This window comes from Solea senegalensis, linkage group LG19 (genome assembly GCF_019176455.1).
Source record: "Solea senegalensis isolate Sse05_10M linkage group LG19, IFAPA_SoseM_1, whole genome shotgun sequence".
In the NCBI taxonomy this organism is placed as follows: Eukaryota; Metazoa; Chordata; class Actinopteri; order Pleuronectiformes; family Soleidae; genus Solea; species Solea senegalensis.
In genome coordinates, this window is record NC_058038.1 from 8,156,664 (window position 1) to 8,176,348 (window position 19,685).

At 44.1% G+C, this 19,685-nt stretch overlaps 1 protein-coding gene across 2 annotated transcripts in view; it reads right to left on the minus strand.

The window, feature by feature from the left end:
- The window catches only part of adgrl1a (adhesion G protein-coupled receptor L1a), an 89,034-nt gene that overhangs the window by 15,696 nt on the left and 53,653 nt on the right, over positions 1–19,685 (minus strand). The window contains exons 5-11 of one of the 2 annotated variants that reach the window (XM_044050092.1): positions 14,022–14,036; positions 6,286–6,493; positions 5,787–6,051; positions 4,436–4,763; positions 2,933–3,226; positions 1,221–1,324; positions 45–230 (exon numbers count right to left, since the gene is read on the minus strand). In XM_044050092.1, coding sequence (XP_043906027.1) covers positions 45–230; positions 1,221–1,324; positions 2,933–3,226; positions 4,436–4,763; positions 5,787–6,051; positions 6,286–6,493; positions 14,022–14,036 — 1,400 coding nt within the window. The remainder of the gene's footprint in view (positions 1–44; positions 231–1,220; positions 1,325–2,932; positions 3,227–4,435; positions 4,764–5,786; positions 6,052–6,285; positions 6,494–14,021; positions 14,037–19,685) is intronic. The other variant, XM_044050093.1, reaches the window with a different exon arrangement.

Here is a 19,685-nt window from a genome sequence, read left to right on the forward strand (position 1 = left end):
GTGTGTGTGTGTGTGTGTGTGTGTGTGTATACACGGTCTTATACCTTGTTGTAGTTCCGTGTGGCGGCCTCCTTGTTTCCCAGCCTCAGGGCCTGAAGCTGCGCGTCCAGTATGTCCAGAAGTTGTTCAATCAGTCTCACAGATGAGCTGACATCTCCAGCCTGGATCCTGCCCCGTGTGTGGTTCACCAGCTCTCCAGCGATGTTGGCGGCGTTCTCTCCACTCTTTATCTGCTCGTTAAATCGCACGCACACAGACGCACACGCATGCACGCAGAGTGGTCAGTGAAACAGATTTGCTGTAACGAAATTCGATACTGACAAACGCAACGTTGTGCGTTTTAGTTTTTTTAAAAAAAAAGTTTGCATATTGTTTGTCCACCGATCAGATTTCCCCAGACTCTCTCCCAAAAAAAAGATATGATTGGCCTCTCTTGTATCATTGTAAACAAAGATGGACCTTGTAGTACAAATTGTAAGGGTTTTATTCTCCATAGCATTGTTTCACTTGCAAATCACACCCTCAGCAACAACTGTGCAAATCCAATTTTTGGCAAGAGGATTAGGAACAATGGATTATTTTCTCTAAAATGTTGGATGTTGCTTACCCATTCAGGCACAAGCACACAGAAAAAACAACAACATTTAAATGAGCCAGTCAATTGTATGTATGGCACTCATTTTAAGTACAGCGCAGAAAGCACATCCTGCCGACTCAGCAGACCTCACAATCATAATCACTTTTTAACTTTTGATACAAGTACATCTCAGAAATCTGATCAGGGAAAAAGCTGAGGATTAATCGGATTATTGACGCATGTTTAGAGCTTAAAATGGCAGTAAGTGAAGTTGCACCCGCTGTGTATCATCTATGGAGCGTGATATTGAGCTACAGCATATATGTAAGCCATTATCAGATTAGGATGGAAAGACTGAAGAGTACTTTGCAAACTGCCACGCATTAAACCTGATTCTTAAAAAATAATTTAACCTAGCTGTAATTACTGAACAAAAGTGGAAGAAAAAAAAGTCAGTTAATTAATTATTGAGAGCAGATGCCTTGTAATAATGGGCCAGCTAAAATAAGTCTGTATTTTAATAAGGCCAGCCTTGGAGATATGCTAATATGTGTGTGTGGAGGTGGACAGGGAGAATGGTCAGGGCAGTGGGGCAGAGGAAGCAGACAGACCCATGGCCAAGGGATAAGGCTCCAGGTCTCACCTTTTGGGCCACCTGATTGACCCACGGGGAAGTGCAGTTACTCAGGTCAGGACCCCGCGGATTCCACATGACCTGCTCTGTCATGCACTGGAACGAAGCGATTCCTGGAGATGAATACAGGGTGAAGAAACAGATCACGGGGGAGTAATGGAGAGATATTATGTGTTAGGTGTCCGCAATTAAAGGAGGACGTGTGCAGTAGAGGGATGACCACATTTCTTTTTTTAACCGAAGAACAATGGACTTGAATTAATTTTAAAAAATGCAATATTCAAAGTGTTTGAAGATGAGAGTAAAATGGGAGGGACGCAGAGTAAGAAGTCAGAGAGGAAGTAGAAAAGGTTAAATACTAGACTGTATAGGGCAGTGAGAAAGTGAGGGGAGAGGATGTGAAACAGGGATTTAATGCCGCAACAGGAATGATTTAGAAAGGAACATATGCACATGAAACATTTACTCAAGCCCCCGCTAAAGAACATCAGGCAAGATCCTTTACTGTCAGCTAAAAGAAAGCAGCATCTGACAGCCCTCATTTCCAGCTAGGTTTTTCTGTTTAGTTGTGAGGGTTCAGGGAAAGGACACCGAGCAGGGATAAAACGAGAGACGGGTCTATCTGCTGTCGCTAACACAAATAACCGACATCTAATCACAAAAATGAGGCAGAGAAAAGGCGAGAAGGGAGACCACAGACAGAGAGAGAGAGAGATTAACAGAATGGAAGAGCAAAGAAGGCAGAAATGTAGCGTTGCATTTCAAACTCACTTTCTCTCTCTCTCTCTCTCCCACTGATTTTTTCTCTTCACCCCTACTTTTGTCTATACTCTCCTCCATCGACCACAGATTGGTGTTTGAGAGCTAAGCCAAAATGTGGCAATTAAGCCAGCTGCTAATTTAATGTTACTGCTGTTCTAAAAGAGAGGAACTTACAGAGCCACTGAAAGGCAGTTAGGGGAAGGAAGGAGGGAGAGGTCTTTCTTCTGTGAATAAAGACTGCTTTTTGATGGCTGCAGTGTTTAGCAGTATAGAAGCTGGCATGAAGGGAGGTGAAGCCTGTGTTGTCTCGCCTTTCATTTCATTATTCGCCACTTTCGATCAGCTCTGTTACTGTGGGAGATGAGCCTTTCATTTGTGGAGCACGGGCTTTCGTCTGCGGGTCCGCAGGGACTGTGCCTGCTGGTGAGACCAACGCAGGGACAGAGGAAGACAACAGCGGAAAAAAAAAAAAAGAAAAAAGAAAAAACAAGTGTGAGAGCACAAACATGCTGATCATTTACGTGCACGCTCGGAGACAGTGCACATTTATGTTTGTTTCATGGAGTGGAAATTAAAATGAACACACATTTCAAAGGTCCGGTGTGTGTCATTTGGGAGAGTTTATTGGCTGGAATTGAATATTCTACCTATAAGTAGCTAAGTAAAATCTTTGTTTTTGTGGCCGTAGAATAAGCCTTTTATATGTACTTTTATATGGCCATCTTGCACTGCCATGTATCTACAGCAGCCTGAACAGACAAACCATATGTGGAAGCCTATTATGCAAACACGTCAGAAAGACATCCTCTCTGGTATGCCAGGGCCGCCGTAATCCCCTGATGTGCTTGGGAAAGGGAGGGGTGAGCGGAGGAGTAGTCCGTTTGTTACAATCTCAAGTCTCACCATTAGAGGTCACAAATTCATACCCAATTCAAATATACACATGCAGCTGTCCTCACCGAGAGATCCTTTGGGACAAGGGCGGTCTACTGTTTCTCCTCTCTGCGTGCTGGGCCACTGGACACCACGGACCAGCTTTGCTTCACACACATGGAGCTCAGGGCCTTGTGGAGTTTGGGGTGGCCGGCGGGTGACAGGTACAGTGGCTGTGATCGGTCGAAGATCGGGGTGCTTGTTGATGGAGCCGATGGGGCGTGAGGTGGGGGCCAGAGGACGGGCAGTGGACGGGCTGGCACTGGAGGTGAACGGCCTGGCTGGAAGAGTGGTGGTCACTTGGGTGGTGGTCAGTGGGCCTAAGGTAACCCCAGAAAAACACACAGAAAAGAGGAGGAGTTAAAATGTTGCTATGAATTTGGAGCCGTTCATACAGTTATAGGAGGATGTAAGGGATTTGTTAGCGAGCTGCAAGACCTCAAGCCAAAAAGAAGATCAAGAGAGCGCAAGGACACACTTCTTTCACACACTTGTGCATGCAGAAATGTCTCTCTGATGTTGAGAACAAAAGTTAGTCCGATAATAATTGAGGTCACAACTACGCTTCAGAGCCTCTCAAAGCCTCTTCTCCTGAGGAATAAGGAGAATCAGGGGAGGAGATGGAAAAGAAAGCATCACTCCAAGTCAGGGAGAAGTAAATTATTGATCAAATGTATCAGTGAAGTCACCATCACTAACAACCAAACCTAATGCAGAGATAAAAGCAACACATCACAACTACAAAATCCTGAATGATCAAACGTTAAGTCAGCGCACGACTGTGAGTGCTCCCGCCCGTCTGTCTCTGCCTTGTCTCTCTCTGGGCATAATATGAGCTTTATACAAGCCTTTATGCAGCTCAGATATACAGTACATCCAAACCTCCCTCTTATATTGATGGACTGCCAAAATGCAGTGTGGTATTCTCATTTCATCCTCCCTCTTATCATTTCTGTAAGACTTTTTCATTATCCATGACACAGAGAAGTTGATATGAAGTGCTACAGCAGTCAAATCCGAGAGGCTGCTCTTTACTGTAACTATGGGCGGGGACAGAAATACAATGATTTGGCATCCGAGACATCACAAATGTCAGATAAGAAACAGTCAAAAACACATTCTGCTTTGGCTGTTTGACATTTTCTCTGGTCAGGCAAAAAAAAAGGCATCATTGTGTATTACAGTACAGTGAATGATTAATGCAACCCCTTATAATTCCACTTTATAAGGATGTTAATACATCATAAATAAAATGCAGTCAGTTTGAACTTGTTTAGAAATCATTTGAAATCCAAAGGACAATATCTATTCTACATTATGTTCTGGAAGAAGACACTTCAAGGTGTGTGTTGCACATGAATAATTGTCTGCTGGTAATTTTTAGGTTTTAAACATTTAGGTTTGAGGAATAAAAAAAGTTACAACATTAAGTTATATTTCAAACTTCATGAGTGCAAATACCTCATTATTGTAAACAAAAATAAACAACATTACTTGTATGTTATTTCTGTAGCATCACTCCTCCTCACCTGTGGTGGGGTCTGGTGGCCCAAACTCCAGCGCATAGCGCAGCACGTTGTAGTTGTTCCAGACATAAAGCTGGTTGTCTCTCGGGTTGTAGTCCACAGAGGAAATGTACTGATAGGGGTTGGGGAAAGGGATGTTGACAGGCTCCTCACGGGCATGGTTAGTATTGTAGGCATACATCACCAGGTCCCCGCCTGCTTCACTGTCATCGTCCTGGTACACTGAGCGCACAGCGTAAAGCACACCGCAAGCCATGAAGGCATTGGAAGCCATCCTCTTGTCAAAGCTAGTCTCCCACGTGCCTTCAAAGCGCAGCGTGTACGGGTTTACCTGCAAGCAAAGAGGATATTCTTAAATCCGCCAACACTTAATACATAAACAATCACAAATTGAAGGGGATATTTTAGTTACGGTCAAACTTAACTTATTTAAATTTTTTTTTATTTTTATAAAGTTTATACATTTTCCTTAGTTTGAAGGTGTAGCCTAACATATGTGAGTAAATTTAGGCTTTCTTACAGAAGCTCAACAAATTCAATTTATGTTAAAATAGCAGCTCCACAGTTTGACTGTTTTAAAGGTGACCAGAAAAGGTCAGAAATAACATTACTGCTATAACCTTTTATAATATTTCTCCTCCTCCTCGTGTTTACATGAGCACAGATTCATAAGCACTTATAACAATGTTTAAAAAGTAAAAAAAAATCAGTTTTTAGATGTTACTCTTTCCAATATGCACTGTTTACACTGAGGCATTACAGACCTCCATATGTGAGGGGGAAAATATTAAAACTCCAGAGCATCTTAACAATTGCTTTATGATGATCACTTTCTTGTTTATTTATTTTGTTGCTCCATTGTGCTGCAGTCTCATATCTCATGTCGACTTTGATATTTCAGATGGATCGTTTAACAAACGATTTCCTTGTAAGGTCAAAGACAGTGATTGTAAATGGGGTGCATCTCTTGGAACAAGACATTAACTCAAACTCTTTTTATGTGTGAACTTGCAGTTTTTTTATTTGTTAGAAAAAGATATTAAAATATGAATGTTGTCCAGTAAGTGAGGACAGCACTTTGACTTGGAAATTATACTTTTAAATGATGAGCACAATGATGGTTCCAAACACAATGATCAACTTTATGATTGCTATCATTAAATCCATGTGCTCTTTTTTGCTGGTCAACACTATCTCTGTGTCTCGTTTGTCAGTGCAGCGGTGTAATCTGAACTGTAACTCATTCACGTGGGATGTGTGTCATTCATATTTGATGTGCACCTGACTAATATAATGAGATTTTGACACGTATAATACACATCTCACGCCCCTCCGCTCAGCACTGCTCGCCCACCTGACTGACCACCAGACGGCCGTTGTTGGACTCGGTAGCGTAGATCACCCAGAGGCCATTCTCATCCACGGCTAAGTCGATGTCTGACTTCCCTCCCCAGCGGTAGGGCGAGGTGTCGTGGTAGTTGGCGTTTGTGATAATGGCCTCGCCACTCTTGATGCGTGTCCTTAGATCATACTTGACGATGTTTCGTGTGCGTTCCTTGTTGTAAAATACTGCACCGTCATACACCACAAACCCCGTGCCGTCAACTCTGTTGGGCAACCTATTGACGGAGAATCACAAAAGGGGTAAGAAATCCAAGAATATCATGTCAATTACTCTGCACGACACAATCCGAGAGGAAGGCCTAACAGTGAGCTACAGTGAGTGTCAGCTATAGCTGACACCACATGAGGAACCATTCTGTTACCACCATCCATATTTACATCAAAAGACGATCAATCAATACAGTAGCATAAGCTATTTGATCATCCACGACAGTAGGAGGCACCCTTACTTGTAGGTGGTGGTGGCTCTGCTCTGTTTGAAGTCTTCCCAGGAGGCATACTCATACAGCATGTCAGTGCGATAGGGGGTCCAGGGCATGACGTACAGCCGGTCGCCAGACTGCAGTGGGTCCTTACACCATGCCCCCGCCTGGTGCTCCGCCTCCTGCTGAGAACTAGCTGCCTGCACCCGCAGCAGTGTCCCCGGACACACAAAGACTGGAGCAGAGGAGGTGTGTTGGAGCGGAGAGGAGGATAAGAAGGGGAAAGGAAGACATAGAAAATGAAAACAAAGCATTGTAAAAAAAAAAAATAAATAAATAAATATATCATGATGATGGCAAGGGGCGGGAGAAAAGAAGTAGGGAAAGGCCAGAGCCCATGGACAACAGAACAGCAAATGGACGTGGAGGGGGATCGAAGGAAGATGTGAGTAGATAAAAGTAAGTTGAGAATTGAAAAGGAAACAAAGAGTAGAAAAATAATGAGACAGAGGGAGGGAGGGGGAGTGAAGTGAGGTACATTATCAGATTTAAAATGAAGGAACACATAAAAGCTCATTTGTAGAACATCAGCATTGTGGTTGGAAAGTGTCTCAAAATGATAAATGGGAGACTTCTGGCTGCTGCCATGGCTTATATGTAGTCTCTCTAATCTAATTTATTTTGGCCCACTTTTTATTTGATAGTGCATTTTTTTTTATTATTATTATTTCAAAGGCCTGTGCTTCTCTGCTATGCTGCTGGGTGGTAAAACAGTAATTGTGGAGCTTGTTTTAGTCGGACACACGTTTGGCTCTCAGTCAAGAGCAATGCCTCAAAGATAAAAAGGCTTCCTGGGGTAAAGATGTGAGGTTGGCCAGGCTTCTTTCATACACGTTCACACAAATGACATGCACGGAGACAAAACAGCAGTCCCTGCTTCAGACGGATATAGAAGCACACGAAAAATGATTCATAACCCTCACGCACACACACACACATACACAGTATGTCTACATTAGGTAGGTAGAGGTCATCAGCTGGGCACAAGCACAAGTTGGCTGTTTGAGGCAGTGTGTCTTTGCCTGACGGAGAGAGAGAGAGCCATGGGATTCATGGGCATGCCAGGTGATCATCAGAGAGTACCAGCGAGGGAGGGAGGGAGAGAGAGAGAGAGAGAGGAAGAAAGAAAGAAAGGAAGGGGGCTGGGGAGAGTACAGATTAAAACAGCTGAGGAGTCCCCACATCTCCTCGGCCAGTTTATTTATGTGACTCTCTGGGTCGGGGTTGCAACAGAACCTTGTACCTGCTGGTCACCTCATGACTGAGCGCATCTCGGAACTAATTGGACGCTGCAGGGGCATTTGAACACAGATGACATACAACACACACACGGATGCACAGACAGACACATACCACACGAAGAGAGTACATGACATGCATCCCCATGCCAACACACACTGTCACACCGTGACTGTTAGGATGATGGATCAGTCTAGCCTCAAACTGTCTTGAATATCGTATGGGGTCCAGTGCAGGAGGAGAATTAATAACAGAGAGATGGAGAGGCTACTTCAGGATTTTCAGGACAATCCAGCTTTCTTTTTTGCGTCTTGTCGCGCTATTGTTGATAATGGTTAGTGATCTGTAGCGCCAGACCACTTAGGAATTAGCCTGTTCTTTCTGAGGGGGTCCAACAGGGACAGAGACTGACAGCCAAATAGGAATCTAATCATGCTCAGGCATAAACAAACACTCTGGATACAGACTCGTCAGAGGGAGGAGGCTTGTCATGCTCCATTGTTGAACAAAAATCCTCACTCGAAAAGCAGGGACGCCTGAGGTGTCTGTTTGGCAAAAATGAACGTGGGTGACTGAAATACACAAAATAATTGTGAGAGCAGTAGTTGAACGTGGCACTTTCAGACAGCTGAACAATGGATTACTGGACGAACATCTTGCTAACTCTCCCTCACACTACAATCAAATGACATATTTATCATTCCAGACACAGTATAAGTACACTGCTCCGAAGTATTTAAAATAAAGTCTGTATTGGGTGTGGTATTATGTGAGCAGAAAAAAAAAACTATCAAGTAGGACACCGTCTCGAAAGTGCAATGCTACTGTAAAAAGAAAAATAAACAGTATGTAGAAAGCAATGCAGCGTCTCTGCATGTAGGTGACCCATTAAATAAGCCAGTAAGACCCTGTCTCAAGGTAAAATAAAGGACAAAAACATACAAACACGCAAGTCTGTTCTAATCTGTGGGATGAAAAGTATACTTACTCATTTGGGAGATGCTTTTATCTATACAGATGGAAGGACAACACTAAATCCTCAAGTATTAATTAAACATTAATAAGAGCGCAAGCATCTAAAGTACAAGTAGTGAAGTTCAAAAGAACTGTGTTTGTCTCATGGGCATTTAAAAATGGTCAATGAAGGAAGGATATAATTATTATATTAAGTATAATAGATGTTTTTAAATAAATGTAATATAATGCCATGATTCACCTTGGCCAGTGTTTGGTCTTTGAATGTTATTTACATTGATCAATAGACAAAAGTGCAATATAACGTTTCATTAACGTTTCATTACATTGAATAAAGTATATGATAATATTATATTACTAGATATTGGATATCAGCATCAAACTTTGGACTGTGGATCCAGAGTTTTAGAGGTTAATACATCATCTGGCCATAATATAGAGGTAAGACTCAGCATGCGAACTAAAATCTATCATGGCTCAAAAACAGTTGTTATCTGCAATACAATTTACTCTCGATACACTGTGCCCACCACAGTGCTCCTCCAAAAATACTATGTGATTCTGTTCATTATTGCACCTAACCTTGCAGGCCTGTCCTAAATTGGTTGCAGTCTGTACTCTATTGGCCTCATCATCACAAAAACACTGCAGCACAGCACAGACTAACAGTCTGTCATCCTCCTCCCCGCTCCTCTGTGCCCTTCTTTCCCATATGAACTCTGCCGACTGCCTATCAACGAGCCTTGGTTTATTCTAATGAACTGGTTGTTGGGTGGGCCTGGTGTCAAAGGGGCTCATCAACGGCCTCCAGGCTGAACACACAGGCTGTGAGGGGACACACACACACACACACACACACACACATTTGCACACAAGCCAAACAGAAACAGTGGCCACGCTTCACACCCCAAAAACTGTGCCTAGGGGGCTTCATTAACTCTGACCTGCGCTCCCCAGCCTTCCCGGCTGCCTTCCTGTTTACCAGCTCGCTCTGCCTTTCCCTCACTGCCTTAACCCCCCTCTCCCTCCCCCTAACTGTGACGGGTGATTGTAGCAGCGGGAATCCAGAGCAGTCAAACCATAGCAGTGGAGTTTGTAGTATAAGAGGCTATTATGACCACAGTATGAACGAGGTATTAGCCATTATGCATTAAGAATTAGGCGTAAGTCTGGAGATTAGGCATTATACTAGTCTGGCAAGAGCAGGTTAGCTGGAATAAGAGCCATCTGGGATTATGTGAGATAGTTCGATTTATAAATTAATTCCTATTTGGGTGCGGATGGAAATCTTGTAGTCATGATCATTTCAGTGAAGTCACTAAGCAGCACAGAAACCCTACAAACTAGCCAGATGGCTAATGAAACTTACCTTATCAGGGATTAAAACCCAGGCTGTAGCTATCATACTCAAGCATGCCAATTACTACCACACATACAAGGGAATGCTGCTGTAATAATTGGCTATTTATCTCCATAATCCCTTTTCCAGGCACAGGTCAGCTGTTTCTTGTCAATATGAGGCAGTATTATAAAATGATGAAAGTGCTCGAACTTTCACAGAAATTACAACAAATATCCCCATACAGTGACTAACAGCAATCTGTGATTGACTGGTAATGCAATTAAAAGTGAGCTGTGACAGCTTTAGGCTAAATTTAGTCTTTTCATTTTGGTTGTCCTCTATAATCCCTGGCGTTCTCATGTTTGATGTGACAGCATCATGGTGATGGTTAATGTACGACTTTGATGATCTAAACACCCCCTGCCAAACGTTGGCAGCTGTTTCTAAAGTGTGTCCTTGTGGTGTTTGTGCTTTTTTTTCCTCTCTTTGCTTCAGATATCTGAGAGTTCCGCTGGCCAAAGCCTTTGCTCAGTCCACAGTTATGGCCTGCACACAGGACTGACTGCTGGGAACATGCTGCTCTAATTGAATCCCACACCTGTTACTGGCAGGTGCAGCTTGCAGGCAGCAGGGGGCAGAAATGAGCATGGCATGGTACCCCACGTCCATGCTGGACAGTTAATGGACTTTAAGTGAGGAGTGAATCTATTCGTGGTGCGCTGATATGCATACCATCAGCATCCCTTTGTGTGTATGTGCGTGTTGTATGTGCGGCGTGCAAGTGTGCAGTTCAGAGAGATAGAGAGGCAGAAGAAGAAAGGAGAAGAAAGCCTGAAGAAGGATGTGAGCGTGTTCTGTGTGCAAACAAGAGAAGAAAGAGAAGCGGAGTAAGAGAGTAAATAGGTTATTTCCTGTGAAATGAGAATTAGGAGTGAGTTAATCTGCTGAGGAGTGACATATAGTGACAGAGAAAGGAAGCAAGGAATAAGGAAGGAGAGGGGAGGGCCTCCCATTGTGTTTCTGCTTCCTTATAGATTAATGAGGAGTCAAGTCATAGGAGCAAGAATACAAAAGTACAAACAGCCGTGCACAGACATATACATACGGACAAACAAACATCCATGAGATGTACACAAACACTCAGACAGATTCACATAAGGACACACTCCCCTGACAGTGGAAGAGGCAGGTGTCAGACTGGCACCTTTATCAACCCAAACATTTACCCCAGAGAATACCCTTCACTGAGACCAAAAACTGGCAACAGCAAGATATACTGTGCTTTGAAAGCAAAGTCTTATCTTCCCTGGAGTGAAGCTGACACTGAGTGACAAGTGAGTTGGTGGGGACATGGCTGCAGTGGCTACAGAAAGTGGCTACAGTAGATACAGTAGATTACAAAGGGTATACTGACTGATTGAGGCTTGAGTGGTGGGCTAACAACAAGCTGGTGTGGCTGTAACATCAGTCACCGCCACCCTGCGTGTCCCTTCCTCCTGCTGTAAATCAGGCCTCCCAGAGGTCCTGTCTCTCCATCACAGTCCTGAATCCAGCCACTGTGTTTTATATTCATGACCACCTGCTTCACTCTCTCTCCTGCCTAAGCGTTGGCTCCCACCATGGAATGACTTCGGCATGTACAGTCAATCCCCACACTTTCTCTCTCTATCTCCCTTTGCCTCTAAATAGGGTGCGCTGCCTCGATCACATGACTGTGCTTGTGTCTGGTGGGTCATTCCTAATGAGGCGATGCTGCCTGACTCATCGTCTCTATAGCGACTGCTCTGTCTTTCGCAGATTGCAGCCATTGTTCGATGCAGTGGTTTCTCACTCATTTCCTCTCACTTTCTAGAATCACAGGTAGAGAGCGGTTTGTGTGAGTAATAGTTTCGTCCTTACACCATGCCCTCTTTGATAATACCAGGAATGCCAGTAATGTCAGGCATCTAATTCTGCTTTTTTTTCTTTTTTCTTGAGAAGAAAACACACTGAATGTGAAAAAAGTACAACATAAACATGTTTGGCCTCGTCAGCAGTGATAAAGGATGATGATGTATGTACTTTACTTCTCTAGACTGTTGGTGAAAAGGGTGAGAAAAGAGACGGAGGGATGGGAAGGTGAAATGGCTGACGTAGTCTTACAATAGCCGGACATTTATTGAACAGGATCTTCACATTGTGACATCATTGCTGCGTGATGCATGGCATCCCAATCTGTCAATCAACTGATCAATCAGTGAAGATAAATGTGACAGTCATGAGTCAAGCACATGTCTGGAATGTTAAGTGTGCCATTAACAGAGAATGAAGTGTTCAACAGAGGTGAAGAGATGGATCACAGTGGGTAACGGCAGTAGTGCAGAAAGAGGACAGGGATATTCATTGAAGAGTTACAGGGAGGAAGAGTAGTAAATAAATATAACCAGTTGGTTGAGATGGAAAGGGAGGATGAGGAGGAGGATTTGTGTTGCTTCCTACACCACTGCAAGCAGCCAGAGTGAGCCAAAATGGCTGCTTGCGGTGGGAGAAAAGTGAGAGACAATGATCCATGTTAATGAAAAGCCATGGACACGACAACAGACAAAGAGGTCCATAAACTATTTAATGGCAGCCTCTATAAGAGTTAGTTGTTCCAACATATAGATTCAGTCATGGGGTCAGACAGGGGAACGGCTGAGGTCGAGACGCATGTGAGGAGGGGAGTTTGGAGAGAGCTGAGGAGGGTGGGGTCCTGAGAGGGAGAAGGCTCATTGGGATTTTGGCACTAATGGCGACTACTCTCAGCCTGACCTCGGATATAGGTCAAGTCTATATCTGCTCTTTAAGATGCTAGTGATTGAAGTGCCTGGTCATACTGATTGGCGCTCCTCAGTTGTGCTTGTTGCAGGGCTGCAGCATCAGAGAGGCCATTACAAGGAGCTGGAGTGCAAGATGCACCTCCCTCCCCCATCCTCTCCTCCCCCTTCACAGCCTTGCTGAACACATAAGGAACCGGGGGGGATTGACTGATGTACATGGGTGGGGGTGGGGGGGTTGTGACGTACAGGTTCACAGTGCATGTGCAATAAAGAAAATGGAGAAATGATAGTAGAAAGAGAGGGGTAGAAGGAAAAAGAGCAAGGAAAAAGAGAAGTGTAAAAGATGCTCATAAGAGCCTGCGGCTGCCTGTGATGGCCGGGTGTGATCTGAGAGATAAACCAATCAGAAATAAAGCCAGAGGAAGAGAACAATAGAGAGGCGGGATGAGAAACACAGCCGAGGAAAGAAGCAGCGATAGATATGAGGACAGTGAGAGGATAGCAGTTAAATGGAAGAGTAAATTATTGAAAAAGACACTGAATGAGAGAAAGATGCTGAAGCACCTGGAGATGGGGGGACTGTACAAATGATAAAAAGGAGCAAGTTTGGCCAGTTACTTTATCTTATTAGAATGTCTTAACTTTGAGATTACAGCAACAACAAACTTTGAATCAGTCCCGAGAAACTAAAACAAGAAGGGAAGAGATAACATGTGGAGAAAAAGAGCCGTTGAGTAATGTGAAGAGAAAGAGGACAATTTCTTTTCCTATATTTGGATGGACAAATAAATCTCAGTTTCAAAATAAGTGGAACGATGCTGAGGAAATGTTACGGGAAACTCTGAGTGAGTGAGAGGCAACAATGTGAAGAGAATGTGTTTTGAAATGGATGTAAAAAAAAAAAAAGGAGACATTTGCCATGAGAGGATATGAAAGTATGCTGTCTGTAGGTTTAGACTGAGATGAAATACTTCATACAGGAAAGGAATGGTGTTCAGTTCTCATTTATCTCTCACAGATACTGGACTGACCTCCTGTGATGTCCTGTGTGTGTGTGTGTGTGTGTGTGTGTGCATGCGTGCAGGTCAGGCTGGTGTCATCAGAACCAAGGAGGAAATCTAGAAGGATTTTAGAGTTTTTGGTTATAAGTCAAAGAGAGATAGAAAGATAAGGGCAGAGGAGGTGATTAGAGACTGAGAAAGAAAAGGGAGGGATATCAACATCAAATATGACCACTACACAAGGTGCTGGGTTAGGAGGGGATATGGGGGAAAGAAGGGAGACAAGGGAGGAAGAGGAGGAGGGAGGAAGGGGCGAGCTGTGGTTGTTATGTTCATCATGGTCTTTACCTTTTTGATCCACTTCTATTCAAGCATCGGAAAAAGGAGAAAGAAGGAGATAGAAAGATAAAAGAGAAAGACAGTGAGGAAGAGAGAGGGAGAGGGAAAATAAAGAGAATGAAAGAAAAACAGGTGCAGGAAAAAAGAGAAAATTGAGATTAAATAAAACGCTGTCCTTTCTCTCTTTTTTAGCAAGTTATCTGTCTCTGTGTTATGGTTGGCTACTCAGAGAAAGGATGGCTAAAATGGAAAATGAGGAGGGGAAGTGGCCTGACCCGAGTTTCAATCCATTTCCATTTTCTTTCATTTTTATCAATAATCCCACAACAACACATTTCTACCCCAACCACACACTCTCGACCCCACCTCCACCCCTCTTTTTGCCACATCGCTCCCTCTTTCCCTCCCACTTCCCCTGTGCCGAGGTTGTAGCCCGAGGAACCTGTTGGAGAAAGAAACCAAAGAAGAACATCTCGTGCTGTGGTCCTCTTCAGCTGTGGAAGTAGACAGAGTGGGAAAGGTGGAGGAAGATATGGGGGATGGTAGATGGAAAGGTGGCGATTAGGATGAGGTTGTCTTTGGATGGATCATTGCATCCCTCTAAGACTGACTCCAAGTACAGCAGTATCTTGGCATTAGAGTGGTCCCTTCATCTACAGAAAACAGTGCTTCTGGCTTTGCTCAATTTACAGAGTCAGGGTGCTCGCTATAAAAAGCAAAAGCAAAAACGCTCAACCCATCGACCATCCAATCAATGAGGAGCTGCCGGCTTGCCTGTCCAAAGCTAGCTCATCAAAGAAAAGAGAACAAACAACAAGGGAATGGGAGGGTTTGACAGAGTGGAACGCCTCAGAAGCACAGAGAGAAACCAGGAGACGGGATCGGGGGGTTGGGAGCGGGGGGTTGTCTACAGCAAGCTCATCACACACCAAGGCCTGTACAGCTGACATGAGCAGGTAAGGCGTGGCTCCTTCAACATCCGTGGCCAGTCCACTGTTTGTTGCCCATCTCGTGTTGCCAAGTCTGGGGAGGTCCATGAGCGAGGAGCGAGAGAGGACCTCGGCCCTGCCTCGCAAACTGCTGGCACTGGTATTTGATGAGGAGCAAATGGTGTGTGAGTGGATTGTCGTGTCTCTCGGGACAGGACGTGTCAAAAGGCACTTGGCTGGTGGATTCCTGCTGTGAGCGTGATTGTCATGTATGTGCTGCGGGAAGTCTGGCGTTCCCCGGGGAGCGCTGTGAAATTGTCCCGACACCTCTCAGTGTTGCCCATAAAGAAAGAAATAAGGTAAGAGAGAGAAGAAGAACAGAGAAAGAGAGAGAAAGTAAGAGAAAAAGACAGGGCGAGAGAAAGTGAGAGAAGCAAGGAGAGAAAGACACACAGAGAGAGTACAAGCTGTACAGTGAAAAACAGCAAGGAAAAGGAAAAGGGAAGTGTTAGCAGCAGTAGCCCGGTCTGCTTGCATCTTGGCAACGGTGCAGCATTAGCATCAACAGTCTCAGTGATCATTTATTCTCTAATGAGAAGATCAAAGAGGACAAACAACCTCTATGAAGACCTGGGGAATGGCAGCCATTTTCAGCCTTGAGGGGTAAACATGGCAATGCTATGAGAGCAAGTCCGGTGAAGCTATAGGGTACGGGGCAAGAAAGCATTACATTCCTGCCACCAACTGCGAGTGCAATCATTAGCTCCAAGGTTAGCGGAGGGAAAGAGTGGCCAGAGAGCATCCACAGCTTTCATCGTGACCGGAACAACAGCGGGGGGCGTACGGGAACACAGGAATTCAGCAGAGCTTGAACAAGTTGAGGCTTTTTTAAATGTTCTTTTTTAGACAGAGCAATCATCTGACAGCAGAGCCTTGCTAACAAGTCTGAAGTCACATTCATCAAAAATGGTACGATAGATGATATATGATGTTATAGATGGATGTGTTTGCCTAAAAGAAGAGGAAAACTATGTGGTGATGAAATGCACGGACGTGAAGAGTGAGAGAGAGAGAGAGAGAGAGAAGAAGTTCTTCAGTGCTGCAACTGGAGAGAAGAAGGGGAAGAACAAGGGAAGTGGAAGATCTCTGTTGACTCAATTTCTTATGTTGTTGGTTCTCCTGGAAAATAAACACTCGGCACAGAGACACACAAGATCGTCACACGAACCTAGAGACACACAAACACAGGAAAAAGAGACAGCAACTCATCAGACTGTCCTCACAGTGAATCAGAAGGTGAGTTTAAGGCCACCTTGGCTGTTTGTCTGATTCATTCAGCATTTCTCTTTCAGGGCTCTTTTGAGAAATAAGCCACTGCCCTCTCTCTCCTTAATCACTGCTCAGCTCTCTCTACAACCCTATCAATTACTCCCACACTAATGAGTACAGCCAGAAACACACACTCTCACACACACATATTATAGACAACTTAACCTCGTCTGTTTCTTTCACAGTGCAGAGAGACAACATGTCCTCTCCGTCTTCTTTCGTCCTCTCCGTTTTCCCTTTCTCTCACTTTGCATTTTTTCACAGTGTAGTCATCCATTTCCGCAGCCCGAGCAAAGCCTCCTGATTCGCATTCTCATTTTAGCTACATCAAAGTGTTTCCTCTCCCTCCCTGAAAACTTGTCTCATTACACTGCCATTATTCCTTCTACTGACAAACTCATCCCGACAATCCAAATACAATTTCCAGCAGCTTTGTGTCCAAAATGTGCTGCCTTGTACTGAATAGGCAGCGTTGAATACATTTGTGGGGAAGAATCAATTTTATAAAGTGAAACAGTGACAGAGTCACAAATATACGAGTGTAAAAGTAGACAATATGGAGTTACCAATGAAGATTGGACAAATCTCTCCTGCACAGCCTGAGTAGGCACTTTAATAGCCAGTACCTGCACTGTGCATATTAACAGAATAAATCACAGCGGATGAAATAGCAGAGGCACAACACTAAGCCTAATGGTTCTGGCATGGCTACCATGGATGACCCCAGTGAGGAGCATTGGGAATCAATAATGATGTAGCACAGTGTCCTGGAGGAGGAGGGTGGACAGGTTTCTTGGTGTACATCTGTGTCAGGACTGCAGTGAAGTACATGCTGCAGCTGTGTGCATGGATCTGTGATGTCTAAATGGAACCCTGCACTCTACAACAGACTGTGACAGTGTGAAATGAGAGTTCAGTTGAGCTGTTTTGTCTTGCTCTGTTCCGGCTGGCAAAAATAATGTTATATGGAGGCCTCACAGGGCTTTTTGGCTCAACAAGATATGATTTGACTTGTTGGAGGATGTCGTCTTTTGCCAAAGAAATCCCACACACAGCAACACACACATCCTGGGACCTTGTCTGAGCATAGCTGACATAGTTTGTGTGTGTATGTGTGCTTGTATTGTTTTCTGGCATGAACACGGACCATGTCAGGATCAGTAGTCCTCGCAGAGACAAAGACCTGGTCCTTATAAGTCCTTATAAACCTATAAATAAGTTTAGATTTAAATTGTGGTTAGATTAAGGTTAGGGTTAGGCATTAACTGGTTATGGTTAAGGTTAGGAATTATGCTTTGTTTAGGCAGTCCAAGTTAATGCAGCAAGAAGAATAGCTGTGCAAAACTCTCTCTCTCTTTCTTTGAGCTCTTGTAATTACTGAACTGGTTTATATCATCGGCATCAGTGGAATAATTGGTAGCAATTTCTTGGAGCTGAGAGATATGAACACAGTGTATATATCAAAGGAGATGAGTCATACTCTCACCATGAGGAGTGGATCCACCAATACATATGGCTGCTGCTACAAAATACACTTTTTGTAAATGTCCACATGTGTGTGTGTGTGTCAGCTGCAGCTGTCACCTCTCTGTTTCAGGTGACCGTTAACTTGGCGTCTCTGTGACGCGCACACATCACAGACATCGACATGGCTGTCATTGCATCTCACCTGCTGTGACACACAACCTTACTATACCATATTTCCATTGTTCACCCTTTTGTCAAGACAGCCGATGAAAAAACATGCATCAGCCTTGGATGATGTCAGAGTGCCCCAGTGTTCCCAGCCAAACGTGAACGACGGGGCATTACCAGAGCGATTAGCAGCAGCAAATTCAATTAATCTTGACAAATCTCTGCTGAGGCAGAACTGAAGAGTGCGATGCGCCCCCCTCTCCTGGTAATTAAAAGTGGCCGAGTTGAGTGGCATGCGGTGCGACTGCGTCTAGGTTTGAGGATGAGCAGTTCCATTGCCGAGTCTGAATGTGTCAGGTCATATTTAGTTTGTCAGATGAGCACAAACATTTAAAGCAGCCACAGAGCAAGTTGTGTTTGTACATGTGCATGCACTCTTTCCATTTAGGCGTGTGTGTGTGTGAGTGTGTGTGTGTGATGAGTGTAGAGGAGTTGTTTCTTTAGCAGAGAGTGGCAGAGGACAGGGGTAATTGGCTCTTCTTTGTCACTTCAGACAGGTGTGACTTTACATCACAGAGGAATCAGCTTCCAATTTTCTAAGCCGAACCATACTTTAGATTCAAAAAACAAAGTTGCTGTTTTGGTTTTTTTCAAACACAGGGAGGAAAATGCAAGTCAGCAACTATTTAATCATCCAACTGATTGCCTTGTGGACAGAGAACAAGCTCCCTTGTGCAGTCAGACAAGGTTAGAATGCATGAGGAGAAGGGAGTACAACTAAGCCATGCTACCATGACCCCCCTGTGGACATTTCCATCAAGGACACCAAATTGCAGACCAGGATCAACAGAGGCTTAACAAGCAAAAATATGTTCCTGGAGAGGCATAATCTGACCACAGCTAATACTGACTGAAAGACAGGATAGAATACGTGTCGCCACTAAGAAGGTTGTTAGGAAAAACTTCACACTATATAATCCACAAAGGCAAGAAATCCAGCAAACTTCGTATTTGTGACTGAGGCTGCAACCTGACTCAACAAAGTCTCTTGAAAGGTAAACTGAGGACACAGGACCACTAAGCAAGGGACGCATAAGATCTAAGAGAGATGCTATGAAGTCCTGAGAGTCTGTGAGTGTCCACATCAGAGTTGAATGGTTGAGTATTTGAATATTCTCTGCACCTGTAAAAGAAACAGAGACAGCAAAAGAGACACGGAATGGGAAGATGGGACAGATTGATGGACAGAGTAAAAATAGAAGAATATTGAGAGAAATAGGGCAATTGACAGAGATGAAAGACCAAGAAGTAAAAGAGAGAAAACCAGAATAGAGAAAAGGAGGAGTGGAGGAGGATGGAAAGGCTGTACCGAATAGAAAGAAAGGGTAAATGAGAGATTTCCAAGAAAAAGGATGAGGAGAAAGAAGGAGAAGAAGTGAAGAAAGGAGGTTAGCGGCTTGGTGTGCATTCAATCCCGTGGCTCGCCAACATCTGCATCTGAGGAAAAAGCATAAAGAATCACCCCCATGCCCCAACTTCATCAACCGAAAAATGTACCCTAGTTTTACCCCCCCCCCAACACTCTCGTCTGTCCCTCCACCCCTTTCTGCAACCCAGTTCTGCCTCTTCCTGGTGGAGAGGAGCACCACTTCCCCTCCTCTGCAACCAAGTGCTCCTGCACAGTGTAGAGATCAATGCTGAGAGTAATAATACATGAGAGGGAGGAGGGGAGACTGAGCAGAGATTTTCACATGAGCGAGGACCAACACCACATAACTCT